The 22,740-nt window shown below is 36.7% G+C and overlaps 1 protein-coding gene and 1 pseudogene across 4 annotated transcripts in view; one reads left to right on the top strand and one right to left on the bottom strand.

Annotated features, from left to right (window-relative positions):
- The window catches only part of AGTPBP1 (ATP/GTP binding protein 1), a 176,594-nt gene that overhangs the window by 130,685 nt on the left and 23,169 nt on the right, over window positions 1-22,740 (bottom strand). For all 4 annotated transcript variants that reach the window (XM_032634995.1, XM_032634993.1, XM_032634994.1 and 1 more), the window contains 2 exons: window positions 13,044-13,108; window positions 1,236-1,360 (listed from right to left, as the gene is read on the bottom strand). In XM_032634995.1, the coding sequence (XP_032490886.1) occupies window positions 1,236-1,360; window positions 13,044-13,075 (157 nt within the window). In that variant the 5' untranslated portion in view covers window positions 13,076-13,108. The remainder of the gene's footprint in view (window positions 1-1,235; window positions 1,361-13,043; window positions 13,109-22,740) is intronic.
- On the top strand, window positions 13,732-15,417 carry LOC116755031 (annotated as a pseudogene).

The raw sequence follows: 22,740 nt of genomic DNA on the forward strand, positions 1-22,740 counted from the left end.
GGGTGGCAGGGTGGGGAAAAGGACAATCTCTGGTAGTGGTATGACTAGGGGCATTTTCAGTAGTGATGTTGGAGTCGGGACTTGTAGACTATGATGGGAAGAGTCTACAGTGGTGAGAGCAATTATACGCAAGTAGTATCTATAGGTTTGGAGAATTTGTTTTTGTTGGGGTGTTTTGTTTTGTTTTAAGGAGTTATTTCATATGCGAATACAGTGAATATACTTGGTACATCTATCTATCTTTGCACTAATACAGTGACCATCCTCATACATTTACCTTAGTTGATAAGCACAATATTTCAATGACCTACACCTCCAGAATAATGAAATAATAAAAAACTAAATAAATTAAAATAATTGTGAATTGTCTGGATCTTAATTTTAACAGAATGCCTTCAATGTATCACTGTTAAATATAAACGTAGCTACTGGTTTACCCTTATTTAGAAAAAGAAAAATCAAGGTTTTTTTTAATCAAGCACAGATTTTGGAGTCTTAAATTTCTTTTTTAGCTCCTATTGAGGTAATCACATGGGTTTTATTCAACCTGTCCAAATAATGCTATACTGATATATTTCTTGATATTATAATTGGACTTAATTCATTGATGTTTTATTTGGGATTTTTCAAATTTAGGTTCCTAAGTGCAAAGTTAATACTTTTCTTCTCTTGTACTCTGTCAAGGTTTTGATACCAACTAAGTAGTACTAGCTTCATAAAACAGATAAATTATGCCTAATTACAGACATCATTTACTGAACATTTTAACATTATTTTTACATGCTTCTCATGTAAATTACATGATAATTACATGATATCTCTTATCTCTATTTCAGAGATGGTGCAGCTAAGTCCTAGAGATTCAAAACTTCCCTAAGGTCACCCAATCACTGAATGACAGGGCTTGCATTTCAAAATGGGGAACAACACTAATAACCAACATAATACCTGCCATCTTTTTGTCAACATTCTAGAAAAAGTAGTACTGGAATTAGGTGTTGTCTGAAAATTAGGGAAAGGGGGGCATTCATACATAAGTAAACTCATAATCATTTTTTAGAAACAATGCTTTGAAGATCAATTTCTTCCACAGTTATTCACTTTTCTAGTTCTTGAGTCTATGGGAGCAAGTTCAATTTTTACATAACCATGTATTTATCAAAAGTCTGAACATTCTTAGCATCTACTTTTAAAGAATTAAGAAAGCATTCCAAAAACAAGAGATTAAAGTTTACCTTGACTCTGAGCCAGATGAAGAATTTTTGATGTAACATATCTGGCAGTATCTGATTCTGTAGATTCAGTATTGATCTTCTCCAGCTGAGCCAGGAGTCCCACAATCCGAGAGTTATTGGTAAGGCTAAAAAAAGAATGTTACTTTAACTTAGGGCACATTCTACATCAATTGCAAATAAAATACTATAAAGATCAGTGTTAAAAACAAATCAAAACAAAATTCTACCCTTCTAAAAACTTTAAGCATTTACACATGTCACATTTCCTTACTCTGTGTTAGAGCTTAACATTGCTATGTTCTGTTGATTTACATGAGAAACATTCTATTTCAGGAAACCACAAAAGTGCACTCAACCCTATCCAGCAATCTTTTATCACATTCTGACAATTCACCTTTCCACTCTCCAAGCAGACTTTTTACACATCCTATGCTTTCCTCAAAACTCTAACCATCCCTTCTAACCCACTCCATTCTCAGCTAGCACCCTGCTTCATAACTATTATAAAATCAAAAAAGAATACATTCATTTCCCACAAACAGTTTCTTAAATCTCTCTGATTCTCTACCCACATCCTTTCTTCTTTATTCCCATTCATTATACATTTGCATATTTGGTGCTATTCTAGGTACTGCCAACAGTAAACAAAATGAACAAAAATTCCTGCCCCTCAGAGTGAACATTCTAATGGGACAAATTAAATACATAAATAATTATATAGTACAAAGGAGGTAGGAAGCACTATGGAGAAAAGCGGGTTGTGGGAATAAAAGATGAAAGGGTGCGGAAGGTTGCAATTTTAGACAGGGTGGTCAGGGAAAACTTTAAGAGGGTACCATTTAGGGAAAGGCCTGAAAGGAATAAGAGAGTAAACGGTGCAGACACCCACAGAAAGAGCTGACCAGAAGACAGAGTCACAATCATCAAAACATCAAGGCAGGACCGTGCCTGCTGTATTCAATTAAGAGTGAGATGGGGGCTTCCCTGGTGGCGCAGTGGTTGAGAGTCCGCCTGCCGATGCAGGGGACACGGGTTCGTGCCCCGGTCCAGGAAGATCCCACATGCCGCGGAGCGGCTGAGCCCGTGAGCCATGGCCGCTGAGCCTGCGCGTCCAGAGCCTGTGCTCCGCAACGGGAGAGGCCACAACAGTGAGAGGCCCGCATACCGCAAAAAAAAAAAAAGAGTGAGATGGCCGCAGCAGATTTAAAGGAGAATAACAGTGAGGTCAAAGTTGAGGGTGGGGTAGAAGAGAGCACAATCATTTAGAGCCTTATAAGCCACTGTAAAAACGTTGACTTTTTGCAACTAGGTGAGACAGGAAGTTTTTGAGAAGAGTGATGTGACCTGACTTGATTTATTTATTTATTTATTTATTTTTGGCTGCATTGGGTCTTCGTTGCTGCACACGGGCTTTCCTCTAGTTGCAGCGAGCAGGGGCCACTCTTTGTTGTGGTGCGCGGGCTTCTCGTTGTGGTGGCTTCTCTTGTTGCAGAGCATGGGCTCTAGGCACGAGGGCTTCAGTAGTTGTGGCTCACGGGCTCTAGAGCACAGGCTCAGTAGTTGTGGCACATGGGCTTAGGTGCTCCACGGCATGTGGGATCTTCCCGGACCAGGGCTTGAACCCATGTCCCCTACGTTGGCAGATGGATTCTCAACCACTGCACCACCAGGGAAGCCCTGACTTGCTTTTAAAAGCCTCTCTTTGGCCGGTATGTTGAGACTCAAAGAACAATCCCTCCACTAGCATGCCTAACCCCAGCCCTTCTTGCATTCCCAATGTATTTGTTCCTTCAAGTAATCTTTCTCTGATTCATCATTTAGCTCTCCCTTTCAACTGGATCATACCCATTGGCACACAATATGATCCAGGAGATCCCACTAGTTACCACCCCATTTCTCTGCTACTCCTTGAAGGAAATGTCTGTACTTGACCTCTCCGTTTCCTCACATGTTGTTCACTTTTTCAAACTACTAGTTTGGCATCTGCACTCTGAGGTCTCCCCAAAACCTCCTGTGGTCACTTCTTTCCTTGTCAGATTCAGAATCTCAGCCCTATCCCAATCAGCTCCTTCTTTCTTCACTTTCTCCCTTGGGCTTCAATGGCTCCATATTCTCCTGATTTTCTTCCTATTGCCACTTCTTTTAGATCGACTCTACTGGCTCCTCCTCCAACAAACCTCTAGATGCTGAGGACCCCCTACAGCTCTATCCCCAGCCCTCTTCCCTTCACTCTCTCCATTCTACTACCCCAAGCAATCTCATCTAACCCCACAGCTGGGGCTTAGATTAAAACTGATATGCTGCCTGGCTCCTATGTTCAACTCCAGCCTCAACCTGCTCCTCTTCCAAATCTTAACTTTCCCAAACTCACATGAAACATCCGTTGCTCAAGACAAAAATCTAGACTCTCTTTCCCATGCCCAGCTCAATGTTAGCTCCATCTCTAAAACACCTCAAATCCATCCACTTCTCTCTATCTCTTATCATTATTACTACCCAAGTCCAAGCAATCATCATTTCTCACTTGGCAATTACAGCGTCCTAAATAATCTGCTTTCATTCTTGCTGCCCTCATACTGGGATCCAAACACACTGGCCTTCTACCAGTTCCTTGAATATAGCAAGTTTCTTCCCAATCTCAAGATCTTTATATTTGCTGTCCTCTCAACCTAGAGGATAATTTCTGCCAGTTCTTCATATGGCTGGCTCCTTCTCATTTCAGGTTACAACCTGAAGATGTCCCCACTTCTCCACCAGCCCCTCAGCTTCCAATATTAAAATGTGTCCAATGATGTAAGCTTCACAAAGGTAAAGACCTTGCGTGTCTTATTCTATATACGTAGTATTTCGAACAGTGGCTAGCACAGAATAGGCAATACCCAGCTATATTCAGAATGAACAAAAAAATGAAGAAGCATATGGAAAACAGTATATTTATACTTTTTTTAGATTAACAACTAGACTCAATGCTTTAAATTTGGAGGTACTTCATCTGAAAAGGTATCTGGAGGATGAAAAAAACATATTGAGCATACTATTTAAGAATGTAACTAAAATAAAATAATACAATATTTCCCAATTTTGCAAATAGCCAGCATTATATGGAAATGAAAATATATATCAGTATGTATAAATCTCTAAATGAAAAAACAAAATATATACAGTATGATATTAACATAAAGTTTTAAAATATACAAATTCAATACAATATATTCTTGTATGTGTGTGTGTGTGTGTGTGTACATATATTTTCCCCTCCCCAACAATGGTATCATTAATATGTTTGTCTATCTTTATTTTCTGTAAACTGGTAGTCGAATTTAAAGGCCTAATCTGATCAAGGCCTGATTTGGTGACATGAATTCTTTGTAAGTGGTACTGTAATCTTCCATAAGGAAGCAAACAGGATCTGGTTATCTTACTTTTGTAATATAAGCAGTCACTGGTTACCACTGCCTAGATCCATTACTTTAGTAGGGGTTGAAAAGCACTGATACTCTACCATTTCCATTCCTTCTACTTCTTACCTAGGACAATTCCATAAAAAGAAAAATCCCTTATTTAATTATCCAGAGGTATAATTCATCAAATAAAAGCAAAATAAATGCTGGATTTTTAATTTATCTTTATTTACCAGTTTTCAGAAGAATGAATTCATTTCCAAAAGTCCTCCCCAAGTAATCAATGAAGTATTTTGATTTCATGTATCAATATGTACTCAGATTTAAACGCATATGATACATTTTATCCACTGTAGTTATTAATGCTCAAATTGCCCCACCTTTGATCAATGGGAGCCTCTTCGTGTGGGCTCCCAAGTCCTTTTGTTATGATCCTAGTCTTTGATAGGTTCCTGGATTTTGATATAACAAGACTGTTATTAGGCCAGCAGTTCTCAGTATATGCTCTACAAAACTGAGTACTTGAGGCTCTTTCAGAAAATCTGTGAGGTCAAAAACTATTTTCATAAAAATACTAAGACACTATTTACCTTTGACACAGTGTTGACATTTACATTGTTGATCTGAAGGCAATGGTGGATAAAGTGCTGGCACATGATACAATCAAAACAGTGACACCAAACTGTAGTCACTGTGTGATAACTAGCAGTCACCATGTTCTTCACCAACATGCACTCACAGTTAAAAACAAAAATGCCAGTTTCACCTATGAGTATACATTTTTTAATATTCTGTGTGCACATAAGACATTTCAGCTGCACAATGAAATAGGATGGTTGAGGGAAAACACTTGTGTGGTAGTTTAAACTGCAAGCTGAACTAGTTACTTTTTCCATAGAACATCATTTTTACTTTAAAAAAACAACTGACAATGATTAGTTGCACTGGGGTATTCTGGAGTACATTTTCTTGGCAATAAACAAAATGAGTCTATCATTTCAAGGAAACAACTGATAGATTTGTTACCAATGATTAAATGTGAACTTTCAAGCAAAAATTAGAATCTTGGAAAACAAAGATCTACCATCATGACCTTGACAGCTTCCCCCTTCTTAAAGAATTTTCTGATAAAATCACTGGTGATATTAGTAAATGTAATTTTTTCAAACTGTGTAATAAATATTGTCAATATTTAGAAGGTCTGCATAACTCACTGAATCAATATGTTCCAAATACTGACCAATGTGTGATGTTACAAATTCAGACATGGGAAAAAGAACCAGTCAATATGCAAAAGAGACCAATGGATTTTAATGTAAAAGAAAATTAAAAGTTCACATATGTGGTTTCTGACTCCACAGTGCAACTAACCTTTAAGGAACTACCACTTATCAAGTTTTAGTATAATATCAAAGAACATCCACTTCAATTTGAATTTCAAACAATATGGCTTTATTTCTAAAGTACATTGTTATCATTCAGAAATGTTTATTCCTCACCTATAATTATTACTCTTGCTTTAATCACATTTTTACTGTTTCTCTGAAAATACTGAACACACAACTTTATTTTCCTCCATCATAAATCAAAGGACAATTAGCCACAATTATCTGAAAAGGCCTTTTATTCAACTATTCCTTCCTTTTCTAAATATATACCTATGTGAGCCCATATTGTAGCCATATACATTAACAACATGAATACTCATTAAAACATATATGTACATACGTATAACATATGTGTGTACTATAAACAATATGTATACTGATGTATGTATGACAGTTTGAACTCAGAAGCAGATAAGAGAATCTAGCTGTCTTCCATTAAACCAGACATTAAAGAGATTTGCAAAAATTTAATAAATCATGCCACCTTCTAAATATTTTTGATAATTTAGTTATTTTAACATAAAATATTACTATGTTATTATGCAATGGGTTTATTACTGTTATTTTTAAATGAAGTAATAAAATTTTTTTAATTTCTCAGTTTTAATTTATAATATGGTAAATATCAATAGATTAAAAATAACGCACATTCAACAAAAGCTTTTACGAGTCATTAATTTAAGAGCACAAGGGGGTTCTTAGACAAAAAGTTTGAGAACTGTTGTTCTCAACTTATCTTGCACATTTTGTTCTCTGATCTGGAATCGACCCTTTCTCCAAAAAGCCCTGGTTCTTTTTGGTAAGAAATGGTATTAAGACACCACAGTTTGCATACTAGAGAGCAAATACATCTTTAAAAACAATTCTGTAACCTAGATTTAAGAAAAATTTGCATTATGGAAACCAGGATTCTGAAATTTAATAATTGAGTGGGTTTTTTTGTTTAGTTTTCTCCAGTTATTTTTCTCTTAAAGGTCATCTGTTAGCATTTTTCAGTAGCTAATAAAACATTTACTATTAAAAATATTCAAAAACATACAAAACACACTGATCATAACACATGCTCTGTTCCATTCCAAAGTAAGAGTTTGAATTTTAAATTAAATCACACCACTATCAAAGTAAAACAACTTGCAACTAAGTGATTCCTTTCTAAGAATCATGCTCTTACAAATTATAGATGGATAGATGCATGAATTTTTTGAAGGACGGCAAACAAATGGAAATTAAGAACGTAGGCAAGTTGATTTCCCTATTTTTACTTTTCTCATTGACAGAATAAAAACTGGACGAAATATTCCAAGCCACCCCCAACTCAGCCCTAAAAATTTAAGGCTGCTGACACTAATGTTGAGAGAACTGCAGGGTGAACACCAGAGGGCACCTCTACCTACTGAATGATTTTTAGACTTTGGAAAATCCAAGGATAAAGGTAAAAACAAAAGCTATACAGCTATTCAATGAGTGATCTGAGCTACACAGCAGAGCAGAAAATTGTTAAATAAAGAGGCTCAGACAAGGATTTATCTTCCCTGCCTTGCCCTATTTTTAGATGAATCAAAATGAGACCAAGACCAACCCCGGGAGGTTCCATTTATAACTGCTAATGTTAATTACTTTATAGTAAAAAAATCATGGAATTGAAAATATGATCAATGTGAAATACATCAAATCGAGTTAACTTTCCAATGTATATTTTAAACTATCACTCAAATATTTGTTTCACTGTAGTGGTCTCCTACTGCTTTTGATTCTTCGAGTTTACATCCAGCCTTACAGCTATTTCCCTAAAAACATAATTTTTTTGTAAGTTACAAAAGTCTCAATGGTGTATAGATATTACCTTGCAACAGATAATTTCCCAAGCAAGTGCAAGGGCTAAAGAACCTATCTTCACATTATAAATAAATTTTATTACCTTTTCATCTTAAAATGTAAATTGAATACAGATAGTAAACGTCTTCATAAATAAGATATAAACATCTGACAGCAAAAAATTCATTAAAATATATCAAAGTTTTAGACTTAACCAAGACTCAGTAATTAAGATTTAATTTCAAACCATATAGTTTTATGTCCAAAATATACACATTATCTTTCAGAAATGGTTGTTCCTCATTTATAACTCTTTATTTTTATTACTTTTGCTTTAATCATATTTTTATTGTTTCTCTCCAAATACTGATCACAAATCTTTATTTTTCTTTATCGTACAGCAAAGGACAATGAAAAATAGAAATTTCACTACCATTCCTTTATAGAAATAGTTAAATATTTAAATATGTAAGTTTGGAAAATAATATTCTAAATGGAAGAGAACAATACTTCTCTAACTACTTCTAAGATAATAATTAAACACAATAAAGGCTTCTTTAACAATAAATGTAGCTCAATAGTATCAAGGGATTTGTTAAAGAAAACCAATAAAAGTTTGTTAAAATTTTTTTTTTTTTTTTTTTGCAGTACACGGGCCTCTCACTGTTGTGGCCTCTCCCGTTGCGGAGCACAGGCTCCGGACGCACAGTCAGTGGCCATGGCTTACGGGCCCAGCCGCTCCGCGGCATGTGGGATCTTCCCAGACCGGGGCACGAACCCATGGCCCCTGCATTAGCAGGCGGACTCTCAACCACTGCGCCACCAGGGAAGCCCTGTTAAAATTTTAAATAACCTGAATTTATACCAGTGTCAACAATAATTAAAGTTATCCTTTAAATTTCTTCACCAAAGTTAACTAAATGCTAATTATTTTATATTCATTATTTTTAAAAATTTCTCCGGTCATGTTCTAGTGGGATTTTAGGTAAGTGCTTATGGCTAACTTCTAACTTTAACTTTCCCCCAATATTTGTTCTCTCTTTTATAATAACAAGAGTTTTAGTCAGGCCTGTTCCAACTCTGTTAAAACCACATTTCTCAGCCTCACTTTATACTCTTAAAAATTATTAGGGACACCCCTCAAAGAGTTGTTATTTTTATGGGAAATAGGGATAAACCTGAAAAACCAGTGCACTGAAAACTACAAAATACTAGTGAGAGAAGTTAAAGAAGATCATAAATAAAAGAGAGATATATCATGTTCAAGAGTAAGAAGACAATAGTATTAAGATATCAATTCTCCCCAAAGTGATCTACAGAATCAAGGCAATCCCAATCAAAATACCAACAGGCTGTCATGTAGAAATTGTCAGACTGATGCTAAATTCATATGGAAATGCAAAGAACCTAAAATAGGCCAAACTTTAGAAAACAGAAAAGGTTGGCAGACCAACACTATCTAAATCTTGAGACTCGTTATAAAGCAACAATTATCCAAGCAGTGAGGTATAGGCACTAAGATAGACATGTTGATCAACGGAACAAAACAGAGTATGAGAATAGACCTACACATCCACAAATAACGGATTTTTGATAAAGGTACAAAGGAAACTCAGTGAAGAAAGGATAGTCTTTCTAAAAATGGTGCTGAACAACCAGATATCCATATGCACAAAAAAAAGAACTTCTATCCATACCTCGCACCATATATAAAAATTAACTCAGAAAGGAGCATAGTCCTAAATGTAAAATCTAAAACTATAAAAACTTCTAGAAGAAACATAAGAGAAAACATTGGTAATATGGGTTATGCAAATATTTCTTAGATGCAACTCTAAAAGCATAATCCATAAAAGAACAAATAAGCAAATGGAAATCATCTAAATTTGAAACTTCTGATCTTAAAAGATACTGCACAGAATATGAAAAGACAAGACTGGAAGAAAATGTTTGCAATTCAAATATCTGATAAAGGACTTGTACCCATAATATATAAAAAAATTCTAAAACTCAACTATTAAGAAACACTGCAATTCCAAAAATTGGAAGATTTGGAAAGATATTTCACCGAATAAGTGCATGAAAAGATGCTCAACAACATGTCATTAGAGAAACGCAAATTAAAATCACAATGAGATACCAATACACCCCTATTACAATGGCTACAATTTTAAAACAATGATCATAAGAACTTAAGAATTTAAAAAGAATGACCATACCAAGTGCTGGTGAGAATGTAGAACTAGAACTTTCATACACTGCTGCAGGGAATAGAAGATGGTATTAATGTCTTTGTAAAACAGATTGTTGGCAGTTTCATAAAAAGAAACACAGACCTACCATATGCTTCAGCCATTCCAGTCCTAGGTATTTAGCTAATAGAAAATAAAGTATAAGTCCAAAAATGCTCAAAATAAAGTGTAAGTCCAAAAATGCTCATGCAACAACCAAAAACTGGAAACAACCCAAATGTCCAAAAGTTGAATGGATAAACAAATTGTGGTATATCAACACAATGGAATACTACTTACTAATCAAAAAAGGTATGATTGCAAGAGATGATTCTCAAAAATAATTGCGCGAATCAAAGAAGGCATACCCACACCCCTACCTTCTACCTCCACCCCCACCCCCAAAAATGACATACTGTATGGTCCCATTTATATTAAGTTCTAAAAAAGCCAACACATCTGTAGTGACAGAAAGCAGATCAATGGTTGTCTGGAGTGAGGGATGGGGTGGGAGAGAAAGATTACAAAAGGGCACCAGGAGACATTTGAGCATGATAAATATTTTCAGTATTTTGATTGAGAGGATAATTCCAGTTATACATAGGCCACACTTACCAAACTGCACTCTCTATATACAGCTTGTTGGAAGATGATTATATCTCAATAAAGCTGTTTAAAAATTCATAGGTACTGTTGGTGTAGTGGATAAGGCAGAAACTAAAGAAGAGTGGTTAGAGAGTGTGAAATGAGATGTAGATTTCATTTATAGGCTATTTCAAAATTTTTGTCTTTTGAGGAAATCAGATAAATTGAGTAGTAACAGAAGAGCAGAGTCTAAATATTGGAAAGCCTAGATCATGTTTAAATGATACGGAATGGAGGAGTTAAAGATTCAATACAGAACAATACTAATGATTAAAAGACCCTGAGAAGGAAAGAGAGAGGTGAAATCTAGAACACAGGTGACAGTATTAGTCTTTAACAAAAAACAGACACATCCTCTGTTGCAGTAAATAACAGGAGGGTAAACAGAGGATAGAATCAAGTAAAGGGGAGTATGCAAATTTTGTGTAAGAAATATAAGGATAATAAACTGTTTTATCTCTATGATATCACAGAGGAGGTCAACTGCTGAGGGTATGTATATGATACATCTGAGGATTTCAAAGATTTGAAAGGTATGAAGAAAGTGTAAAACAGTCATTAAAAAAATTGAGAAAATGAGCTTTATAGAGAACCACGATAGTAAGATTACTGATCAATAATGATCCATAATTTTTAGCAATATCTTCCAAGTTAGTTCATCCTCCAACATCATTCAGCTGCTCAGTAAAGGTCTACCCAGGGAAAGGACTTCGTCTGGTATGTGTGATGAAATAATACAAAGTGAGGTAAAAACATTTCAGGTATTCCAAGAGTGTAATGATGAACAATGGATTCTACACTAGGTAAGAGAGGAAGAGATGACAAAAGTCAATAGCTCAGAGCTCTGGATAAGGCAGAACTCTTTGCAGTACAGCCACTTGAACAAGTGAGCTAGAAAGGTAAAAGATTTTTGTTGGAAAATGAAAAGTCTGAATTAGTACTTTGAAAGGAGAGTTTTGCTGGTGATAACATTTAGGGCATGAACATGATGATGTAGAGTAGGGAGTAGAGAAAAATTCTGCTTCTTGTATCTTATAAAATTTTCATTACTTGATTTCTCACCACCCACTCACATGGTCTTTAAATCTGCCAATCTAATCCATCCAATTACAGTCCTTGCGTAAACTCAGCAAGTATCAATATTCTACCCAATCCTCCAGATTTGCTAAAAAGTCAGAAAGTCTCAAGCCAGCCTTGCCTCTTCAAGTCCATATCACACAATAAACACCTATTTATGAGGATCCTGTTTTCTAACTCTATGGACCTCACAATTTAACACTTCACTGTATACTGGTTAAACCACTATACTGCATTTGTTCAGGTGCTTTCATGAGGTTATAAGCTTCATGTAAAAAGAGAATAGGGCTCAATTCTTCAGAACATACTCAACACCCATTTTCTGCAAAGCACTGTGTTTAAGTGTTATATTTATGTTTCTTTTCTATTCTCAAAGATTCAGTGCTGGGTTAGGTACATGAAAGTGTCTAATAGATATCTCACAGTTGAGAAATAAATCTAAAAGGGGCAAAAAAATAAACTAAAAAGAGCATCTATAGAAGCCTTTAAAGACAGAAAGAATATCATAAGTTTTCTGTGGAAATGGATGTGCTTTGATCAAGTCTTATGTAAGGAAAAAAATTCAGTGGCCAGACAATATGTAAATAAGTGAGCACAGCTGTATTCCAGTAAAACCTTATTTACGTACACTGAAATTTGAATTTCATATAATCTTCATATGTCAGAAAATATTATTCTTCTTTTTATTTTTATTCCCAACCATTTAGAAACGTAAAAACCACTCTTAGCTCATAGGCCACACAAAAATAAGAAGTAGGCCAGATTTGACCCATGTGTCCTAGTTTGCTGACTCCTGCTTTAACTGAAAAGTTAAACATTAATAAATATTAATAAAATAACATAAATATAACACACTATATTTAAACAAATATTTCTTAAAGTAAAAAGTTTCAAATGATCACTTCATGCATTATTTCTGTAATTTATACATACTGGTATTTAAAATTGCAGAACCAGGGCTTCCCTGGTGGCATAGTGGTTAAGAATCCACCTGCCAATGCAGGGGACACGGGTTTGAGCCCTGGTCCGGAATATCCCACATGCTGTGAAACAACTAAGCCCGTGCGCCACAAATACTGAAGCCCACACACCTAGAGCCCATGCTCTGCAACAAGAGAAGCCACCACAATGAGAGGCCCGCGCACAGCAATGAAGAGTACCCCCCACTCGCTGCAACCAGAGAAAGACCACAAGCAGCAACAAAGACCCAACTCAGCCATAAATAAATAAATAAAAATAAAATTGCAGTACCTTTTCTCTGGTATCACTTTTAACTTGCTCATCTTGAATTACTTCATTTCACCATTGCAGATAATCTGAAAAGAAAAAAAAAGTTAATGATATTAAACACACAATTCTGTTTTCTATATATTAGATGTCATAAAAGCCATACAATTGAAAGTTTTTATCATGGGCAACATAATACTGGAAACCACAGGAAAATGTTTGAGTTTTATGTGCTTCTGGCAGGTCACTTCAGTGTGCAATGTGTGACTATTAAATTACCTAAAATCAGCCAGTAAAATGTTATCAAAAATCCTAGTGCTACAAAAATGCAAAAATTTAACATAACACAATTTATGATATAGTACCAAGATTTCTTTTTAGATAATTCAAATTATCCTTCCTGTTCTAATACTCCACCTTAAAATACTCAAACCAATCACAGCATCATGGGATTAGTGTATTGTCCACCATTCATACAGCAGTGCAATACTGGTAAATATGTATGATTATTTCTATATGAAAACACCTTAATCAAAAACAAATTGTTTAGACAACAGAGCAAAAACCTTCTAAAACATCATCTCATTTAATATACTTACGCATATTTTCCCTCAATCAATACAGGTTTCATCTTTAGAAAGTGCATATTACACTTTTAAACCTTAAATCTTTTTTTTTTTAATAGAAGGAACCTAATATAGGAATTGGTCACATGGGTGTTGAAAGGCTAGCAAGCAAAAGAGGAAACCTAGGGAGGCTCAAGATAAAGAGTTGCAGGAAGCAGTTACCACCCTGGGCTGCAAGGACAAGAGGGAGAAGGGGTTTAAAACCCTAAATCTCAATTCACACAATTTTTATAATTTTTCAGGTTTATTTTACAACTATTCACCCCCCCCAAAAAAAAACCCTAGATATCTTTTAATTTTACATAGCAGTGCTTATTAATGAAGCAGAATTTTGTGGCATCACAAGAAGTTTAAAAATTACTGCCAATTCAACAAGTTACATTCTTATGCAATATTTAGTAATGCTACATTTAAAAGAAAACAAACATGCAAAAAAAGAGACTTCAAATTGTTTAATATAATAGATTTAGAAGATATAGGGCTTCCCTGGTGGCGCAGTGGTTGAGAGTCCGCCTGCCGATGCAGGGGACACGGGTTCGTGCCCCGGTCCGGGAAGATCCCACATGCCGCGGCGCGGCTGGGCCCGTGAGCCATGGCCGCTGAGCCTGCGCGTCTGGAGCCTGTGCTCCACAGCGGGAGGGGCCACAGCAGTGAGAGGCCCACGTACCGCAAAAAAAAAAGAAGATATAGATATTCTGGATGTAGTTCTTCAACAACAAAGAACTTTTACATTAACAAAATAAACATGACTTTTTTTCATTTTTCTAATTACCTCAATTATGAAAGAGGAAACATGTATTTAGGGTTATGTACAAAAATTACATAGGCTGTTTTTAAGGTAGATAAGAAATTTTTAAATGCTGTTTTTTCTTTTAATTGACTTTTTTAATGACTACCAAGTCAAAGTAACTTTTCCCAATTTCCAAATTAATTAAGGGGGGGGCATCTTGCGTGTCTTCAAAAGTGCTGCTGCTGCCATAAACAGAAGTTAATTAAGCTACTTCTACTTGTTGAACAGTATGACTTTCTCTAAAACTAAGTTAACAGCAAGCCCACCTCAGGAGGTGAGGGGCCACATCTCGCCTGTCTCGGGTGCCCAGGGTAAAGAGAGCAGTAATACTGACGTTGGCAAGCATACAGAAGCGAGATGATGGGTCTCAAAGGGTCCCGGACATCAGCCATAGCCTCCAACTCTGCTCGGAGGGCTTCTATGAGAGACATGCTGCTTATTAAAGAGGTTGCTTGAAATGAAGCTAATTTATAATACGTTGCACATGTAAAGTGCATTTTTCTGATCCAAACAAGCTTCACTGCTTTCAGCAAACTGTAACTCCAACCTCCCAACGTGAAATGCTTGACCAGGATCACTGGTAAAATATGTCGAAGTTTACTAAGAGAACATTCAGTTGATGGCACCGGCTGGGCTCCCATGAGGACACGGAACGATGTTGTTTCGGGATTAAACTCTGTTTACTGATCCTCTCAATTCTGATGTTCCACTGAATCATGAAGCTGCAGAACATCGTCTGTGGGACAAGGAGGACTTGGGGAATAAAGTTGAAGACTACACGAAGCGTTACGCCAGATGATAGGAGCAGAAGGCTGCAGGGCTCATAGGCTGTGTGTTACACATCTGTCTCCAACTTAAAAGGAAGCCCTCCTCCCCAGTCATGAAGCTGCCTCTCAGTCCCACTGGTTGTCCAAGTCCTGTGACCATGTTGTCCTGAGGAAGAACCTCTTCACAACTGCCCATTGTAGTTGGAGAGTTCTACATAAATACAGCAAGAAAATGTGTTTGAAGTTCTAAAGGGTTGCCTCCTTACCTTAACATATTTACTTTTTTGAAACTGTACTAAATAGGCCTCTGCTGAGATTCCTGAGAAGTTGTAATGAACTCAGAATTGAGCCTAGAGCTTGCTTCTTCCCTTTTTCCCAGACAAAATCGGTTCCCTGTACAAGTGATGCTAACGATGTGCTCAGCATAGCTTGCAGACTGGTGATAAGAAATCCGTTACAAACTGTGATTGGATGTAAATTCTTAGCCCTTTCCTAGATGTCATGAAGCTTCCCGGAATGTATAGAGTCGTTCACTGTAGATCTCTACTGAAATGTGCATTGTATGTAATGTGAGTATATTTGGAACAGATTCGTAATTTGTACAATTTAATGCTTTAATTATTTTTTTCTATTGTCATTTAGTTTGTATTTTCATTGTATAGAGCCAACAGAAGGATGTTAGGTCAAGCAACTACTGAAGACAAATACAAAGAAAATACAAAAGAAGGAAAAAAAGTGCATTTCACTAAGCCAATATGTCCCTTACAGTCAGTTTTTCTTGCTGAAGTCTGATGCCACAGTACTTCAGAGAAAAAGAAAAGCCTTCTTTTTGCTTTGACAGTTTGTGTTCATTACAGTATGGTGTAACAGAAAGAGCAGGAACCTAGAAGCAGAAGTGTTGCATCCCACAAAGTTTTGTGGCTTTGCCAACCAAGTGTGACAAAGCAAGAAAGGGACAAAGAAGCTGAGACCGTATGCGAGGGAGGCTGGAAAGTCCAAGATCAAGGTGCTGGCAGTTATAGTGACTGGTGAGAACTGGCTACGTGGTTCATAGACCCCCATCTTCTCACTGTGTTGCGGCATGGGGGAAGGGGCCGGGGGTTCTCTTAGGTGTCTTATAGGAACACTAATTCCATTCATGAGAGCTCCACCCACATGACCTAATCACCTACCAAGGCCCGCCTCCAAACACTACTGCTGCACTGGGCATTAGTTTTCAAAAAACAAATTTTTAGGGACACAACATTCAGTCTGTGGCACTATCTGAATCAGTTTTATGATCTGACCTACCTCATATTTACTTTAAAATATTTCAGGAGGTTAGGAAAAATGGACACTTTAACAGAGCTTAACAGTGGTTACCTCTGGGCATGGGGGTGAGTGGAATAGGGGGCTGGAAAGCAAGGTGATAGTGGAAAAAAGATCTTTGATTTCTTATGTTTCGCCATACTGTTTTACCTTCTTATTTTGAAATTATTATAAATTCACAGGAAATTGCAAAGATAGTAGAGAGAGGTCCCGTGTTCCCTCTCTGTTTCACCCAACAGTTATATGACATTTTATGCTAACTCTAGCACGGTATCAAAGCCAGGAATTTGATATTCATACAACATGTTTCTCTAGTTCTATGTCATTTTATTGCATGTGTAATTTATGTAACTACCATGTTTTGCTATATTTTTAAAATATTAGAAAGCATGTATTTACTTGAATAATTAACTTTAAAAAGATGATGAAAATCACTGTAATCTCAAAATTCATTCATTTAACAAACATTAATGGCTACATAGTTTCCACTGTGTATGGCCAAAGAAAGTACTTCCAAGAAGGAGCATTTGATATAGCAGATCACTCTCTCTTCTTGCAAATACTTTATTTATATGACCATATTTTGTTTTCTGCCTACCTCACTGCCACCCCTTCTTAAGTTTCCTTTACTAGAATGCCCCAGTGCTCAGTTCTTGTCCTTTTCAACTCCAGTCTCTTCCTTGGTGATCTCATCCAGTCTCATGACTACTCCACATCTCCACTTGGCTCTCTAATAATATCACAAACTCAACATATATAAAACTAATCTGACTTTCCCTTCCCTTCCCAATGTGCTCTAACCTCAGCTTTCCCCAACTGTAGTTAGAGACAATTCTCTCTCTCCAGTTGCTCAGTCTACAACCTTAGCGTCCTTCTTGACTCCTGTTTATTTTACATCCCACATCCAACCCATGAGGAAGTCCTGATAATTCTGCTTTCAAAATATATCCAGACTCCGATCACTTCTCCACATCTACTACCATGGTTGGGCCACTGCCCTTATCAGTCTCCTTTCACTCTATTCTCAACACAACAACCTGACTGATCCTTTTAAAAACTTGAAGAGAAAAAAAAAAAAAAAAAGCCGCAGATAAATCTTACCAGCACTCTGCTCAAAGCCCAGCAATGCTACCCATTTCAATGACATTAGGGACCCTAAGGGAATACCCCAGCCCTTCCCTCACTAACCTCATCTCCTACCTACAACTCTTCTCCTTTACACTGCTCTAGACACACTGGCTGGGCTTCCTTGCTTTCCACCAACATGCCAGGCTCACTCTCGCCTTTGCCCAACCTGTTTCCTTTGCCCAGAATGTTCTACCAGATATCCCAATGACCAACAAACTCCCAAACTTCCCTTGCCCAAGGATCACCTTTTCAATAAAGCCTATCCCAACCATCCTATTTAATACTTTAAATCACTTCCAGACCCTGGCATACCCACTGCCCCTTGCCTCAGTTTACTTTATCTTTTCCCAGAGCACTTACCACCTTCTATGACAGGATGGTTCAAAATTATCAGAACACACTGAAAACTGTACTACTCAATAATAACTGATTATAATTGAACAGGTGTCAAAACAAATTTTTAAGGGAACAGTTTATTTCCATGTACTTATAAATGCTCAATATATGGCCCTATCACACCACATACATCAATCCTGTACTCTAATTTATCCCAGACTCTTAGCAGCTTATCACCACTGGTGACTACAAAAGAACCACAATGGGTTCCTTCATTTCCTGAAGGTTTTGAGGAAAGCAGCAACAACCCAAGGTTCTTGATATAATCACATAAGTCACATAGTTTAATATCTAATACCTTGGTGGTCACTTACTTGACTCTTTTTAATCACCTTGTAAACTAGACAATTTAACTCTGTGTACTATTTATTATCTATTTCTCTCCACTGGAATTAAAGTTCCCTGAGGGCAGAAATCTTTGTTTTGCTCACTGTCTCCCAAGTACCTAGAACAGTGCCAGCACATTGCAGGTGGTAAATAAATTTCTGAATGAACAAAATTTTGAGAAAATTTTACTACACAAATAAGAAATCTTCATTTTTTAAAATCCAACAATATGGTAGCTATATTGGCATGCAATATCTAGCTCAATTTCTCTCCAGTGTGCCTTCCTGTACTACAGGAACGTGAAAGCTTTCCAAAAAAAAAAAAAGTATTTCCCAAACTCTCCTGCAGCTAGGGTTCCAGATGTTTTCCTCAATTTCATCATTTATGAAATTTATTAGACTGAAAGTCAGAAAAAGGCCACTTGATCCCACAGGTAAGTACCAACTTAAACGTGCTTAGTTCTTCTACAGCAGTGTATGGAGAGGTCCCAAAGTCTAGTCCAGGGTTTCTCAAAGTGGGGTCCAAACTGAATTCTTTGAGAGCTCATGATGGGAGGGGGTTCTTTTTTCCTTCTCTTTTACTTTTGTGCACCAAGCAGTGGCAGCATCATTAATGATTTTGTTACAAATCAGCTGTGTGTGATAGTACACAGTAGGGCCATGTTCATTTGGTTAGAGTTGGCCTTGATAATTGAAGACTGCAGGACACAGGGAGAAGGTAATAGGCTAATGACTATCAGCCTCTCCCTCTCAAATTGTGTCCCCTAATCTCCCCTTGTGCACTGCTAACTGCCTTATAGGAGCAAACAAACTCTGCAAGTGTAATGAAAAACTGGAGGGAAATTTTACTTTTAATGAAAAAAACTTTATACCCAGTTGCCCCCATTCCTAACGCTTTGCTATTGGTCTGAACATTCCAAAATGTGGACTAAATAAATTACCAGGGACTTCTACTGTGAAATGTTTGGACTTTTTGTGATTTTCTCAGTTAATTGTTTGGTATGCCCTTATATCTCACACATTACCATTTGTAATTTACAAATATGCCTGATAATCCAATGTGGCAATTTTTGAGGCTGAGGTGTGAAAGGAAGGTCAGTGGACAATTCTGGTAAGATTAGTAATGAAGAGTTGTATCTTGCAAGTCATTTCACTAAGTTAATGCAACAAGAGACACACACAAAAAACATATCCTTCTAATGAAAACTACTTATCAATGGATTTATACAATGAAATATCCTGTTCCATTTTGTGTTGTCTGTGGAAAAAGCGTTTCAAGTGCAGCAATGGCTCCAGCAATATTCAAAAGACATAGCTGCAAATTATAGTCATTTGACACGTTAAAGATATTAATGGGATCTCAAAATAAGCATAATAAAGCTTTTGCTTTAAAAAATAACATATAATAAAAAGGCTGAGGTAGCAAGTTATATAGTAGCAGATCTTATTGACCAGAAAAAGGAAAGCCACCTCAATTGCTGAGAACCTAATACAGCCAGAATGTAAAATTATGCTGAGTGAAATGTTTACATGATATGCAATAAGAGAAATTTTTAAAGTTCTACAGTACAATAACAGTAAGGTAAGTCAATGTATTGACATGTCATGTGATGTTAAAGGCCTACGTGATAACAGGAAAACAAGTTTCTCTAACCAGATTGATGAGCCAACAGAGTTCATCATCTGTAATATTTATAAGATTACATTATATATTTATAGATTTTATAAGATTTGAAAATGGTGAAATCAAGAAAACTTTTTTTTGCTACAGAGTGCTGCCCAAAGCCAGCAAAGGACAGGATATTTAATGTTTTGTCCTCTGTCTCGAAACAAAAGGTCCATCTTGGAGGAACTATGTTGGCATCTGTGCTGAAAATGTCCCATCAATAGCTGGCTCCATGTGAAGATGTGCCACTATTGTTTAAACTCCCCCCACACGTCGAAAAAAAAACCCAAAAAACAAAAGCCTGACTTCTCAACACAGTGTTTTCTTCACAGAGAATTGCTAGTGTCAAAAGCTCTGGAAGATGAAATGAAAAAGTTCTATTTGAAGCTACAAAAAATGATTGACTTTATTAAACAAAAACCTGTTTACTCAAAAATGTTTAAAGAGCTGTGTGAAAACCTGGACAAAGAGCACATAAATCTCCTGCTCCATGCAGAAGTCCAGGGGCTTAGCAGATGAAGAGTTCTCAACAGGACATCGGAGCCGAATGGTGAGCTGCAGGGGTACGTTCGCAAACACAGTAGGCCAGATTCTGCTAAGTGCTCAGAGGATGAAGAATGGCTACTGAAACTAGCCAACTTAGCAAAGATTTGTTATCACATGAAACAAATGAACCACTCTCTGCAAGACCTTAAAGAAAGCATTTTGACTTCAAGTGACAAGATTCTTGGGGAAAAGATCAAGTGACAAAAGGATATCAAAAGATGCTCTTATTGCTGCTTGGACTTAAGAGTGAAAAAGGATATATCTGCAAATCTCAAGTCTTGCTGACCTAGGGGAACAAAATTTTAAAATAAAATAGAACAAAAAAAAATAGAACAGTATTTTCCCTTTGTTTTCAAACAAGTGTAACGCTGAAATGAGAGATCCTTTCTCTGAATCATCTGTGCAGGCTGAGAACTTGACTTTGAGGAGAAAGAATTTTGTGCACTGCGGTCTGACTATGAAATCAAGATGGTATTTACTGATCTGCCCCTAAAAAGTGCTGGATTTCTATCAAAGAGTAGTGTCCTGCAAATCATAAGAGGGTAATGAACATTTTGCTGCCAGCTTTCAATTTCATTATATGTGTATGGAATTTTTTGTTTAACAAGCATCAAGAGCAAGGAGGAAATCATCTTGTGTCAGTTGAAAATGAAATCTGTGAATGGTCAACCAAAGAAAACAAAAACAAGTTTCATATGAAAAACATAAACTTTACTCTTTATTTTTAGCTTTAAAAACTAATAAGTTTATTGTATAAAACCTTTTCATAAAATATCAAGTGATCAACACACATATATATACTCATTTGTAATTCCTGGACCTATATTTGAGCCTCATCATGTTAGTCAGGAAAAAAAGTTTGTTTTTTACGAATTCTGGTATAAATTCTAATGGGCTATATTTTTATTAATATTACTTTGGCTTATAGTTTTTAGATAGCAAATATCTGCACTGTCAATAATTTTCATGTTTGTAGTAAATGCTAGTTAAAATCAGTTTACAGTGGTACTGACAAGAAGATAGACAAAGAGACCAATGGAATAGAACTGCAAGTCTAGAAATAAACACATACATTTATGGCCTATTGATTATTGACAAGGGTGTCAAGTCCATTCCATAATGAAAGAACAGTCTCTTCCATTGCTGGGACAACTGGATTTCCACATGCAAAAGAATGAATTTGAACACCCACTCACACCATAGCTAAAAATTAACTCAAAATGAATCAACGACCTAAATATAAGCACTAAAACTCTTAAAAGAAAACATGGGAGTAAATCTGTATGACCTTGAATTTGGCAATGGATTCTAAGTTATGGCAACAAAAGCATTAGGAACAAAAAATAAATAAATAAATTGAACTTCAAAATTAAAAACTTCTGTGCATCTAAGGACATTGTCAAGAAGGTGAAAAGACAACATACAGAATGGGAGAACGTATTTGCAAATCAGACATGTCATAAGGGTTTAATATCCAGGGACTTCCCTGGTGGCGCAGCGGTTGAGAGTCTACCTGCCAATGCAGGGGACATGGGTTCGATCCCTGGTCCGGGAAGATCCCACATGCCACGGAGCAACTAAGCCCGTGTGCCACAACTACTGAGCCTGTGCTCTAGACCTCACGTGCCACAACTACTGAAGCAGGCGCACCACAAATACTGAGCCCGCACGCCACAACTACTGAAACCAGCAAGCCACAACTACTGAAGCCTGCACACCTACAGCCCATGCTCCGCAACAAGAGAAGCCACTGCAACGAGAAGCCCGTGCACTGCAACAAAGAGTAGCCCCCGCTTGTCACAACTAGAGAAAGCCCGGGTGCAGCAATGAAGACCCAGTGCAGCAAAAAGTAAGTAAATAAATAAATAAATTTTAAAAATAAAAGAATGTGGATAAATTGAAACCCTCACACATTGCTGGTGGGAATGTAAAATGGCACAACCACTATGGAAAATAGTTCAGCGGTTCCTCAAAAAGAATTACCATATGACCCTGCAATTCTACTCATAGGTATATACCCACAAGAATTGAAAACAGAGATTCAAACAGATAATTTTACGTCAACGTACATAGCATTCTTCACAACACAGAAACACAAAAACAACCTAAGTGTCTACTGAAAGATGAATGTACAAAATGTGGTATATACATACAATGGAATGTTATTT

The sequence above is a fragment of the Phocoena sinus genome, chromosome 6 (assembly GCF_008692025.1).
Source record: "Phocoena sinus isolate mPhoSin1 chromosome 6, mPhoSin1.pri, whole genome shotgun sequence".
Classification (NCBI taxonomy): Eukaryota; Metazoa; Chordata; class Mammalia; order Artiodactyla; family Phocoenidae; genus Phocoena; species Phocoena sinus.